Raw genomic sequence first — 14,151 nt, 5'->3', positions numbered from 1 at the left:
ATGAAACACAGTTATTGCTCAGGCACCTCCCTACAGGGGAAGGTGCCTTAAATACTTAGCGTCTCCCAGCTATTGGTTGGGGATACATCAGGAGTGCAAGTGCCGACGCTTTAAGAAGTGGGGAGAGCGCGTCCTACGCGTTCTGCCACGAGACCTGCGTGGCATGAGCCGACCATAGTACACGGGAGCCGGAGCGGAAGATGCAGCTGGGCGGTCAGGGTGGTGAGCATGTCGGCCTGTGCTGTGCACAATGTATTTCCTTTAACCCCATCCATACCAAGTCTGCGTCATTCGGGTGAGCGTCCGTAGGTATGTGGCGCTCCATAGCGTCTGGGATCGGAGATAACCCCCGATCCCTGGTGGTTAACCCCTTAGATGCTCTGGTGCCACCGACGCTTGTGGAAATGGAAAACTAGACGTTGCGATTAATCGTGAGTGACGCGATTCTCCTGCTCGTTCGTTTATTATTATTCCTATTAATAAGACGTGGTCCGGTTGCCATGGTAACCCATCAGCAATCGCGTTATGAGTGACCGATTGGTGTCTAAAACGGACGCGCCGTGCAGAAACCGCCTTCAGAGAAACACATTGGAGGTGAAGGGGTTAAGCGGCGATTATGAGCGGTCTCCATTAATAGCGCTATGTGATGTTGATTATATATACTACATAGGACTCCGCCTTAATAATCACCCCTCCAGTATGCAGACCCCTTAAACTAGAGCAATGAAGGAATTCCCCATAACAACCAATCACAGCCCAGCTCTCATTTTTATAAAGCCCTTTGGAACACGAAAGCAGCAATCTGATTGGCAGAGCAGCACATTCAGTCATCCCCTTCACAGCTCTCACTATTATTAAACATGTCGGTTACCGTGGAGACCCAGGCCCCGCCTCCCACTACAATACTAGACCGTTCTCCTCATCGACCAATAAGACGCTTTCATCGTTTTGTGGGCGGAGTGTGTTTGAGAGGAAGTAGGCGTGGTCTGCCGTCGGTCTCTTCAGTCGGAGCCGGCTCCGGCCAGGAGTGGAGGTGACGGGAGCTCCATGCCTGCTGTGGGGGCTCATCATGTCCGCCGCCATGGGGGACGGGGAGGAGCTGCCGGGTGAGTGTGACGGGGCCGCGGCCTCCTGCGACCTTCATATACCGCTGTGTGTGTAACGCTGCTTTCTATTTAATGCCGCACGAAAGACGCATGACACCTGTTCCGGCTGTGCGACTTCTAAAAACTGGTCGAACGTAATTTCTAGTGACTTTTGTGACCTGTAGCGCCCCCTGCTGTCTGCACCACACACCCAGCTCTGCTGCATCCCCACAGGAGACCACTGGAAGGCGACAGCGACGCCTCTGCCCCCACCGGGACTCACATTCTGTATTTTATTTATTTCTTTATTTATCAAAATTTCACCGTTCAGTTCCGATCGTTATATTTATTTTTTTATTTTTTTTTTTTTTCTTCTTTCAAGAGGGGGGAAAAAAAAAGTGAAAATTAATTGGTCATTATTTATTTTCCCCCTTTTTAAGAAAAAAAATGAGGGAAAAATCAGAGTAACTGGTCAGAACACTTTTTTAAATTTATTTTTTAGATTATTTTATATTCGTATATTTTATAATATTTTACATTCGTCCAGAAAGGACATAATGAAAGTTTTATATTAATATAACGCACCAAAAAGGCAAAAAGAAACCCCCTGCTACCCCCTTCTTTCCTCCCCTATTGTCGGCTGTGTGGTCACCCGTCTCATCCTCTGACAGTGTCGGGGGGGGGGGGGTCTCATCCTCTGACAGTGTCGGGGGGGGGTCTCATCCTCTGACAGTGTCGGGGGGGGGTCTCATCCTCTGACAGTGTCGGGGGGGGGTCTCATCCTCTGACAGTGTCGGGGGGGGGTCTCATCCTCTGACAGTGTCGGGGGGGGGTCTCATCCTCTGACACTGTCGGGGGGGGGGTCTCATCCTCTGACAGTGTCGGGGGGGGGTCTCATCCTCTGACAGTGTCGGGGGGGGGTCTCATCCTCTGACAGTGTCGGGGGGGGGTCTCATCCTCTGACAGTGTCGGGGGGGGGTCTCATCCTCTGACAGTGTCGGGGGGGGGGTCTCATCCTCTGACAGTGTCGGGGGGGGGGGTCTCATCCTCTGACAGTGTCGGGGGGGGGGTCTCATCCTCTGACAGTGTCGGGGGGGGGTCTCATCCTCTGACAGTGTCGGGGGGGGGTCTCATCCTCTGACACTGCTCCGCCTCGCCGTTCCCGGATCTGCTACATCGCCTCCTCCCGGAATGTTCCATGTAGAATTTTCACCTCTGGATGGAACCAACGAGCGCGAGTTTAGAAAGTTTTTCGTTTTTTTTTTTTTTTTTTTTTTCTTTGCTGCGTCTTGAAATGATTCAGGCATCGCCTTAATTGTGAAGATGAAGTCATGTGACCTCCAGCGATAATTAGGCAATCGTTAACCCATCGTGAGTCTGGATTAACCGGTTGAGCGCTGCGCTCATCAGCCCTCACCTGTGGCGTTGGCGGTTACGGGCGGCCGCCGTTCCTGTTTCTGGCCCATCAATCCCTCAGCGGCACAGAGGATTTCAGGAAAGCCATCCACACATAATGAACGGCCTCTAAAGAACCGGTCGATCTTTGTAAGGCGCACAGTGAGATCCCGCACCTCCCCGCCGGCGCGGCCGCTCTCCGCTCGTGTCCCCCGACCATCCCGGGAGTTGACACAATTAGTAATTGGCTCAGCCGTCGCGATAAGATCTGTCAACAGCAGATACCCTGCCTGCGGACTGTTTGCATCCAGCGACACGTTTCGCTCCAGGGTAGAAATCGTAGGAAAAGGCAGAGATGGCGGCTCGAGGGCAGAGCGTCGCTGTGATCCAGCTCTTGTTCTCTGTTATCAGCCTCTCAGGCTTTGTACAGATCCTTCCCTTCGTAATCAAAACCCTCCAAATCCCCCGGCGTCTGGAGACTGAGGGCCGAATCGCAGCTGCTGATGCACTTCTTGACCCGGTAGCTCCCACACGTCTCCCCCTGCTGGCCGCCTTTTTCTTCTCGTGTGTCAGTCTAGACTGTAATACTGGAATTGTATTCATGTGTCCGGTCAGAGCTGTGGCTTTTTTATTTTATTTATTTTTTTCTTGTATCTCAGCAGCGCAGAGTATTTCAGGTGTGTGGGGGCAGAGACTGGGGATATATAGTGAGTTTCCTCCTGGATCTCGCTGTGCTGCCGCAGGTCGTGGACGGCGCAGGGCGGATTCTCCACGGTTACAGCAGGAAATACATGAGACTTGCCGGTTCTACAGGAATATTAATGCGATCGGTCGCGAGTGCCTGTGACTAACCAGTCCCATCACGTCACTGTCAGTCTGATGTTTGCCCGCCAGGAATGGGAGCAGGAGCGCTGCGGACCGATCACAACAATGACCCAGGGCAAATAAGTCCTGAGAGGAGAAGTAGAAGTGGTGCGGAGGCCTCTGTGACTGCCCGATGGTGGCAAATATGCACTGCATTAATAAGGAGAACTACTGCGTTCACTCATCATCCCATGTACACATCAGGGGCTGTGGGAATCTATAATATAACGGGCTACGCGTCACTCATAGAATCATAGAATCGGAAGGGACCTCCTGGGCCATCTGGTCCAACCCCCTGCTCAAAGCAGGATTCGCTAAATCATCCCAGTCAGATGTCTGTCCAGCCTCTGTTTGAAGACTTCCATTGAAGGAGAACTCGCCACTTCTCGTGGCAGCTTGTTCCACTCATTGATCACTCTAACTGTCAAAAAGTTTTTTCTAATATCTAATCTGTGTCTCCTCCCATTCAGTTTCATCCCATTGCTTCTAGTCTTTCCTTGTGCAAATGAGAATAAAGTTGATCCTTCTACAATGTGACAGCCCTTTAGATATTTGTAGACAGCTATTAAGTCTCCTCTCAGTCTTCTCTTCTGCAAACTTAACATTCCCAAATCCTGCAACCTTTCCTCATAAGACAGGGTTTGCAGACCGGTCACCATTCTGGTCGCTCTTTTCTGAACTTGCTCCAGTTTAATGTCTTTTTTTAAAATGTGGCGCCCAAAACTGGACACAATATTCCAGATGAGGTCTGACCAAAGAGGAGTAGAGGGAAATAATGACTTCACGTGATCTAGACTGTATGCTTCTGTTAATACAGCCTAGAATTGCATTTGCCTTTTTTGCTGCTGCATCACACTGTTGACTCATATTCAGTCTGTGATCTATTATTATACCCAAGTCTTTTTCACATGTGCTGTCACTTAGCCCTATTCCTCCCATTCTGTATATGCTTTTTTCATTTTTATTGCCCAGATGTAGTACTTTGCATTTTTCCCTGTTAAAAACCATTCTGTTAGTTCCTGCCCACTTCTCCAGTTTATTTATATCTTTTTGAATCCTCTCTCCTCTATAGTATTAGCTATCCCTCCTAGCTTTGTGTCATCAGCAAATTTAATCAGTTTACCCTCAATTCCTTCATCTAAATCGTTGATAAAGATGTTGAACAATACAGGGCCCAGGACAGAGCCCTGTGGTACCCCACTTGAGACATTCTTCCAACTGGATGTGCAGCCATTTACGACCACTCTTTGGGTCCGATCACTAAGCCAGTTATGAATCCACGTAACTCTGTCTGAAGCCTTTTATAGACTGTGCAAGCGCGACCCTCCTGCGCAGTCTAGCTCCAGACAGTGACGCACCCCCCCTCCAGGAGATCGCCGGCACAACACCTTACCGATTCGGTGTGGCCGCGGGGTCTTGTGTCTTGCTCTGATGACGGGAAAGGGCGGTTGTGGTGCTGAAAGCGGCGCATGCACAGTCTGCGCTTTCCGGCGCCATTTTGTGGAAGGCACACTGTCTTCACACTGCAGTGTGTCTTCAAGACAATGGCGCCGGAAAGAGAGGAATGCACAGGTGCCGATTCCGGAGCAACAACACGCCTTCTCACAGCACGGCACAAAAGATTACGGCAAATACCCGATCGGTAAAGTCAGGAGACGGCGGGTTGTGGCGCCGAAATCGGGCGCCAATTACGGCCGCACAATCCCACGCTCCTCAGACCTTTTGAAGAAAACGGCGCTGGACATGCATACCAGGATAGGGGGGTGAGAGGACCATGCATATCAGAATTGGGGGGTGAGAGGACCATGCATATCAGAATTGGGGGGTGAGAGGACCATGCATATCAGAATTGGGGGTGAGAGGACCATGCATACCAGGATAGGGGGGGTGAGAGGACCATGCATACCAGGATAGGGGGGGTGAGAGGACCATGCATACCAGGATAGGGGGGGGTGAGAGGACCATGCATACCAGGATAGGGGGGGTGAGAGGACCATGCATACCAGGATAGGGGGGGGGGTGAGAGGACCATGCATACCAGGATAGGGGGGGGGGGGGTGAGAGGACCATGCATACCAGGATAGGGGGGGTGGGAGGACCATGCATACCAGGATAGGGGGTGGGTGAGAGGACCATGCATACCAGGATGGGGGGGGGGTGAGAGGACCATGCATACCAGGATAGGGGGGGGGGGGTGAGAGGACCATGCATACCAGGATAGGGGGGGGGGGGTGAGAGGACCATGCATACCAGGATGGGGGGGGGGGTGAGAGGACCATGCATACCAGGATAGGGGGGGGGGGTGAGAGGACCATGCATACCAGGATAGGGGGGGGGGTGAGAGGACCATGCATACCAGGATAGGGGGGGGGGGTGAGAGGACCATGCATACCAGGATAGGGGGGGGGGGTGAGAGGACCATGCATACCAGGATAGGGGGGGGGGGTGAGAGGACCATGCATACCAGGATAGGGGGGGGGGGGGGGTGAGAGGACCATGCATACCAGGATAGGGGGGGGGGGGGTGAGAGGACCATGCATACCAGGATAGGGGGGGGGGTGAGAGGACCATGCATACCAGGATAGGGGGGGGTGAGAGGACCATGCATACCAGGATGGGGGGTGGGGTGAGAGGACCATGCATACCAGGATAGGGGGGGGGGGGGGGTGAGAGGACCATGCATACCAGGATAGGGGGGGGGGGGTGAGAGGACCATGCATACCAGGATAGGGGGGGGGGGGTGAGAGGACCATGCATACCAGGATAGGGGGGGGGGGGTGAGAGGACCATGCATACCAGGATAGGGGGGGGGGGGGTGAGAGGACCATGCATACCAGGATAGGGGGGGGGGTGAGTGAGAGGACCATGCATACCAGGATAGGGGGGGGGGGGGGGTGAGAGGACCATGCATACCAGGATGGGGGGGGGGGGTGAGAGGACCATGCATACCAGGATAGGGGGGGGGGTGAGAGGACCATGCATACCAGGATGGGGGGGGTGAGAGGACCATGCATACCAGGATGGGGGGGGTGAGGGGACCATGCATACCAGGATAGGGGGGGTGAGGGGACCATGCATACCAGGATAGGGAGAATAGGGGGACCATGTATACCAGGATAGGAGGGGGGGCAGCACATACCAGGATGGGAGACCATATACCAATAAAAATGCTCACCACCCGGGCGTAGAACGGGTTCATAGCTAGCATACTATAAAGACTGTGCGGCTCCTGTGTGTCCCCAGTGGAAAATGACCCCATCTGATTTTGCTATTGGGTGACAGAGATACATAAGATCCTGTCTGCAGTCACCACTAGGGGGAGCTCCCTGTATACAGAGATACATAAGATCCTGTCTGCAGCCACCACTAGGGGGAGCTCCCTGTATACAGAGATACATAAGATCCTGTCTGCAGTCACCACTAGGGGGAGCTCCCTGTATACAGAGATACATAAGATCCTGTCTGCAGCCACCACTAGGGGGAGCTCCCTGTATACAGAGATACATAAGATCCTGTCTGCAGCCACCACTAGGGGGAGCTCCCTGTATACAGAGATACATAAGATCCTGTCTGCAGTCACCACTAGGGGGAGCTCCCTGTATACAGAGATACATAAGATCCTGTCTGCAGTCACCACTAGGGGGAGCTCCCTGTATACAGAGATACATAAGATCCTGTCTGCAGTCACCACTAGGGGGAGCTCCCTGTATACAGAGATACATAAGATCCTGTCTGCAGCCACCACTAGGGGGAGCTCCCTGTATACAGAGATACATGATTAGATCCTGTCTGCAGCCATCACTAGGGGATCTCTCATGATTGGTAGCATCTTGGTGAACTTCCTCTTGTTGTTTTTTGTCATGTATCAGGAGGTTCAGGATGAGCAGTGATTTTAATTTGAATGGTTTTTGAGATTTTTCTATATTTTTCACAACTTTCTTGACCCCTTATGTACAGTATTTGTCTTGTGCCCTCATCCCGTTCACCTGTTGCCCTGGAGGGATCATTCCTTTTATAGAGGAACCTTGCTCGTCTGTAAATCTGCCAACATTAAAGAGGAAGCGCGGACAAACAAATTGTGTAGTGTTGTCTTCACAGTCTGTGGAAGTAGGTCAGGGTGTGGTCCTCACAAGGAGGCATTGTATGTTATCCTTCTGGATTGAGCTCTTTTATTGTGCGTGATCGTTGTGCAAAAATGTTAGTGAATGTCCAATATTATTCTTTATACTAATTTGTCCTTCTACTCTGATTAATTACCTAATAAATCTTTATAGCAGGTAGAGCACTTTTTCATACAAAACTCCAAATCTGCTTCATAGTCATAGTTATCGTTGATAAAGATCCTGTCTGCAGTCACCACTAGGGGGAGCTCCCGGTATACAGAGATACATGATAAGATCCTGTCTGGAGCCACCACTAGGGGGAACTCCCTGTATACAGAGATGCATAAGATCCTGTCTGCAGTCACCACTAGGGGGAACTCCCTGTATACAGAGATACACGATAAGATCCTGTCTGCAGTCACCACTAGGGGGAGCTCCCTGTATACAGAGATACACGATGAGATCCTGTCTGCAGTCACCACTAGGGGGAGCTCCCTGTATACAGAGATACACGATGAGATCCTGTCTGCAGTCACCACTAGGGGGAGCTCCCGGTATACAGAGATACATGATAAGATCCTGTCTGGAGCCACCACTAGGTGGAACTCCCTGTATACAGAGATGCATAAGATCCTGTCTGCAGTCACCACTAGGGGGAACTCCCTGTATACAGAGATACACGATAAGATCCTGTCTGCAGTCACCACTAGGGGGAGCTCCCTGTATACAGAGATACACGATAAGATCCTGTCTGCAGTCACCACTAGGGGGAGCTCCCTGTATACAGAGATACACGATAAGATCCTGTCTGCAGTCACCACTAGGGGGAGCTCCCTGTATACAGAGATACACGATAAGATCCTGTCTGCAGTCACCACTAGGGGGAGCTCCCTGTATACAGAGATACACGATAAGATCCTGTCTGCAGTCACCACTAGGGGGAGCTCCCTGTATACAGAGATACACGATAAGATCCTGTCTGCAGTCACCACTAGGGGGAGCTCCCTGTATACAGAGATACACGATAAGATCCTGTCTGCAGTCACCACTAGGGGGAGCTCCCTGTATACAGAGATACACGATAAGATCCTGTCTGCAGTCACCACTAGGGGGAGCTCCCTGTATACAGAGATACACGATAAGATCCTGTCTGCAGTCACCACTAGGGGGAGCTCCCTGTATACAGAGATACACGATAAGATCCTGTCTGCAGTCACCACTAGGGGGAGCTCCCTGTATACAGAGATACACGATAAGATCCTGTCTGCAGTCACCACTAGGGGGAGCTCCCTGTATACAGAGATACACGATAAGATCCTGTCTGCAGTCACCACTAGGGGGAGCTCCCTGTATACAGAGATACACGATAAGATCCTGTCTGCAGTCACCACTAGGGGGAGCTCCCTGTATACAGAGATACACGATAAGATCCTGTCTGCAGTCACCACTAGGGGGAGCTCCCTGTATACAGAGATACATCATAAGATCCTGTCTGCAGTCACCACTAGGGGGAGCTCCCTGTATACAGAGATACATCATGAGATCCTGTCTGCAGCCTCCTGAGGTCTTTTCTGGGAACCTTTTCACACCGCTCCATTACCATTTCTGTGAGTCAGATCCGGGGTAATGTTTTATTTTCCAGCTTTGGATTGAGTGATTAAACTCGGAGACGCGTGGAATATATTTATAGCTGATAATCACCGCGTGGCCTTTATGAGCGATGACGAGGCCAAATACTAACCTCATATTAATTGCTGAATGATTATCCCCGTTGTCGTGGCTGAATGTAAGCGTCACCCAGAACCTCTCATCACTCGGCTGTCGGAACAGATGCCATCTGTGTAGAAGTGTCTTAGAGGGCACGTGTCATCGCGTACGAAAATTGCTCCCATATATTTACATGTTCCCACTGGCTCCAGATTGAGGGGCCCCGATTATTTGGGTTAATGTTAGTTTTAGTCATTCTTTTTACAGTTTGCTATTTGTGATACTTGCAGTACCGCTCTTCACCATAAAACTTCTCTAGACTTTTACATACTGTACTGCAACAGCGCCTCCCATAGATACATGTAGGTGGAATATATCGTTCCTGTACAGGACGGTGGGTAGGAGCGCACGGAGCTCACACTGTGCCCGTACAGGACGGTGGGTAGGAGCGCACGGAGCTCACACTGTGCCCGTACAGGACGGCGGGCAGGAGCACACGGAGCTCACTGTGCCCGTACAGGACGGCGGGTAGGAGCGCACGGAATTCACACTGTGCCCGTACAGAACGGCGGGTAGGAGCGCACGGGGCTCATACTGTGCCCGTACAGAACGGCGGGTAGGAGCACACGGGGCTCATACTGTGCCCGTACAGAACGGCGGGTAGGAGCACACGGGGCTCATACTGTGCCCGTACAGAACGGCGGGTAGGAGCACACGGGGCTCATACTGTGCCCGTACAGAACGGCGGGTAGGAGCACACGAAGTGCGCACTGTGCCCGTACAGAACGGCGGGTAGGAGCACACGAAGTGCGCACTGTGCCCGTAAAGAACGGCGGGTAGGAGCACACGGAGCTCACACTGTTCCCGTACAGAACAGCGGGTAGGAGCACACGGGGCTCATACTGTGCCCGTACAGAACAGCGGGTAGGAGCACACGGGGCTCATACTGTGCCCGTACAGAACAGCGGGTAGGAGCACACGGGGCTCATACTGTGCCCGTACAGAACAGCGGGTAGGAGCACACGGGGCTCACACTGTGCCCGTACAGAACGGCGGGTAGGAGCATGCGGAGCTCACACTGTGCCCGTACAGAACGGCGGGTAGGAGCATGCGGAGCTCACACTGTGCCCGTACAGAACGGCGGGTAGGAGCACGCGGAGCTCACACTGTGCCCGTACAGAACGGCGGGTAGGAGCACGCGGGGCTCATACTGTGCCCGTACAGAACGGCGGGTAGGAGCACGCGGGGCTCATACTGTGCCCGTACAGAACGGCGGGTAGGAGCACGCGGGGCTCATACTGTGCCCGTACAGAACGGCGGGTAGGAGCGCGCGGGGCTCACACTGTGCCCGTACAGAACGGCGGGTAGGAGCGCGCGGGGCTCACACTGTGCCCGTACAGAACGGCGGGTAGCAGCGCGCGGGGCTCACACTGTGCCCGTACAGAACGGCGGGTAGGAGCACCCCAATCCTATATGGATACGCTGACTGCCGTTTTATGTGACTGTACCGGATTGTCTTTTTGGGGGCAGCGGTGCTGTTTTCCGTTACGCTTGCTTTTCTCCTTCCTATTGTTCCAGGACGCTGTTGATTTCTGATTTTTCTGGAGCTCCGGCTGTAAATTTTCCTCTGATCCGTCCTCTAATCCCTGCTCTAGTTTCTTTATATGGCCGCAGCCGTCTGTCTGGGTATTTATATGTATTTGGGTTACCGGGTTTTGCCTAATCTGTATCGGCAGAGAGGACTTTGTATTTCAAGAACTTTATTTTTACTCCGCTCACCCCGGCCCGACATGGGATTTTTATTGCTTTTTTTTTTTTTCTTTTCTCCCTTTCTAGCCTCGGGCTTCCTGAATCTGCGTCATCTCGATCAATGTCGCGTTGGCATTGTGGTTTTTCCAGAATTCCCGGCTGTATAATTACCAGGAGATTAATGGATTGTGAAATGAGGAGTGTTATTAACCTCGCCATGCAAAAAGGAACACACTGGGTCCCAGATCTGTTTGTACCCAGCTCTTGTCGTGGGTCTTTAAAGGGGAATTCCACCTCAACCTGAACATATGGGCGCATACGGCTTAGAGTGCCATAAAGTCAAGGCATCGGTGAGGTTTTCCTATAATTCAGGATAGTCTTCACTAGTTTTAGGTGCTCAGGGATGGGACTTGTCTGAAACTGCATTGCAAATAGAGAAATAAGGAGAATCTTTCTGCCGCAGCAAGATGCATCCCCTACTGGCACCTGCCATGTTAACTGGCTTTCATTTTGTACCCAGTAACATCCACGTGACCCTTTACCACAAGAAGAGTTGGGCCTTTTCCTTTTAGGCACTTGTTTATATCTGCGGTATGGGGTGACCGCGATGGGGTTGCGGGGTATGGGGTGACCGCGATGGGGTTGCGGGGTATGGGGTGACCGCGATGGGGTTGTGGGGTATGGGGTGACCGCGATGGGGTTGTGGGGTATGGGGTGACCGCGATGGGGTTGCGGGGTATGGGGTGACCGCGATGGGGTTGTGGGTTATGGAGTGACCGCGATGGGGTTGCGGGGTATGGGGTGACTGTGATGGGGTTACCGCGCAGGGGGAGGGGGAAGCCCACGATGGATAGCTCCTTGCAAAGATCTCCCTCCCGGCATAGTGGAGTTTTCCCCTGGGAATTTTGAGTCCTGTTCCTTTGGAGCGGAACTGATCGCATTGAATGTTATCTGTACAGCGGCACACTACGAGATGTGAGCTTTATGCAATTGGCAGCATTGGGCAAATTGCTCGGAGCCTCTTATCTACAAGCATTAGTGTATATTGTGTATCTGCGGCGGTGCCAGCCGTGTCAGGTCACACAGCATTTCTAAGAATGGCTTAATCTTCCCACAAAGCTGTACCGCCTCTTGTCATAAAATACTGGAAAGCGCTGCTTGTGAGCTCTGCTACACCTGGACACTGGGAGGACGGGGAAGACCTATTGGGATTATTGCCTTGTGCCATGGCCAAGGCTGTCAGTCACTCTGTGGCCCCGTCCCCTGAGCGTCGCACAGCAGGGGCCAAAAACAGGAAATAGTTACCGCCAGCGTCCAAAACGCTCATACCAAGACCTACACTAACAGACGAAGAGGGGATTTGCCTATAATATGGAATTGGGGCATATTTCCCCTTGTGCTAGAATAATTTCAATAACTGGCATGTAATACTGACTTTCCCACTGGAGGCCGCTGTGGGAGGAGTGTATGGCCAGAGACGTGATCGCCAGGGATTAGAGAAACCAAAGTAATGGCAAGGAGCAGATCACCCTGCCAGATTCTATTAAAATTGGGAATTTTGTGAGATGACCCCTTTAATCAGGACATGGATAGCGACACAATTCGAGACTATTGGTCATAACTTTTAGGGTTTTTTTTTTTTTTTTTTCTGCAGTGGGATCTTATGGGATGTGTGGGTTCACAAACATTTTCGTCTCCTTCCCCAGATACCCTGATAATGGAACCGAGTCAGTGCCTGGCTGTCTCCAGCATCCTGGGTCCTAAACCGGGCTCCACAACCATTTCCTCCAGTTCCTTCCCTTCCCTCATGGTGGAATATCCCCAAAAAAGGAAACTAAGTGAATCTGACAACAGGTAAATCCCTACGACACTAAATTGAACTTGTTGCGTTATTTTTAGATTTTATTTTATTTTTTGTTAGATTTTATATTCCTGTATAACTCCTCCCATGCTTACAGGCCACACCTCCAGGGCTGCCACTAGGAATTTCAGGGCCACATACTGGCAAAGTTTTCGGGGCCACCTTGAGACTCCGCCCAGGCTCCACCCCTTGAACCTTCCACAGTTCTATTACTCTCTCTTGCAAAAACACACATTAACAGTTCCCATCACCAGATATCACACACAGCCAGCAGCTTTTGTTTTGGCCACAAGTTTTTTTTTGTTTGTTTTTTTTATCTGACACCACGACAAGGTAGACTCTTTTGGCCCGTCCCTACTCTCCTCTAACCTATTAAACATTTGTTAAAATATCCAATACAATTTAGGTATATTTTTATTTATTTTTCAATTTTTAAAATGACCAATACTATCACATACAAGGAACAAATAACGCCACACCGTATCCAGACCACATATTACCACCACATACTGACCAAATAATAGCACATACAAGGAACAAATACCACCACACCATGATCAGACACCATATTACCACCACATAGTGACCGAATAGTGCCACATACAAGGAACAAATACCGCCACAGTGTCCAGATCACATATTACCACAACAGTGACTGAATAATAGCGTAAACAAGGGACAAATGCCACCACACCATGTGCAGACCACATATTACCACCACAGTGACCAAATAATAGCACAAACAAGGAACAAATACTGCCACACCATGACGAATCACATATTACCATCATATAGTGATCAAATAGCACATTCAAGGAACAAATACCAACACACCATGGCCAGACCACATATTACCATCACATAGTGACCGAATACTACAATACTGATCATCATTAATAAAAAACACAATAATATCGCCATAAGTGCTGTTATGTACAAGAGATCCTGCACCATCTGTCCCATGATCCTACCCCATGTGTCTCCATCCTGCCTCAAACGCAGGCTCAGTTAGTGCAGCGGCCAGGGCCTGACACTGACAGCTTGTGACCCCTGTGCAATAAATGTGTCTGGGCTCCCTCCCTGCCCGGTACGCTGCTTATGATGAAGGCAGTCTGGTTATGGGACCCCTGGAGCCTCTGCCTACGAGCAACAAGCCAGATCACCCTCATTATTACTGCCCTACAAGCGGGGGGCATACATAGCAATCATAGGACCCCATATAAAAAGCTCTCTTTGGGCCTCACCACAACTTTAAAAAATATATATTTATATTTTTTCATTGCGAATAACAACTACTACAGGTAACAACTAGTGTCGGCTGTCAGTGACTAGAACTGCAGATGTGGCTGACACTGTAGTTGGCACATGACAAGTGTGCAGAGCGCCT

At 51.1% G+C, this 14,151-nt stretch overlaps 1 protein-coding gene across 3 annotated transcripts in view; it reads left to right on the top strand.

Moving 5' to 3' along the window:
- The first annotated feature begins 951 nt into the window (after window positions 1–951).
- BMAL2 (basic helix-loop-helix ARNT like 2) overlaps window positions 952–14,151 on the top strand; it is a 28,959-nt gene continuing 15,759 nt past the window's right edge. For 2 of the 3 annotated variants that reach the window (XM_073567379.1, XM_073567378.1), the window contains exons 1-2: window positions 952–1,106; window positions 12,610–12,757. In XM_073567379.1, coding sequence (XP_073423480.1) covers window positions 1,070–1,106; window positions 12,610–12,757 — 185 coding nt within the window. In that variant the 5' untranslated portion in view covers window positions 952–1,069. Of the gene's footprint in view, window positions 1,107–10,990; window positions 11,254–12,609; window positions 12,758–14,151 lie in introns of all 3 variants that reach the window. The other variant, XM_073567380.1, reaches the window with a different exon arrangement.

This window comes from Dendrobates tinctorius, unplaced genomic scaffold (genome assembly GCF_039654945.1).
Source record: "Dendrobates tinctorius isolate UK_male_01 unplaced genomic scaffold, ASM3965494v1 ptg000020l, whole genome shotgun sequence".
In the NCBI taxonomy this organism is placed as follows: domain Eukaryota; kingdom Metazoa; phylum Chordata; class Amphibia; order Anura; family Dendrobatidae; genus Dendrobates; species Dendrobates tinctorius.
The sequence above is the reverse complement of the archived record's forward strand: the minus strand, read 5'-3'. Positions and strand labels throughout refer to the sequence as shown.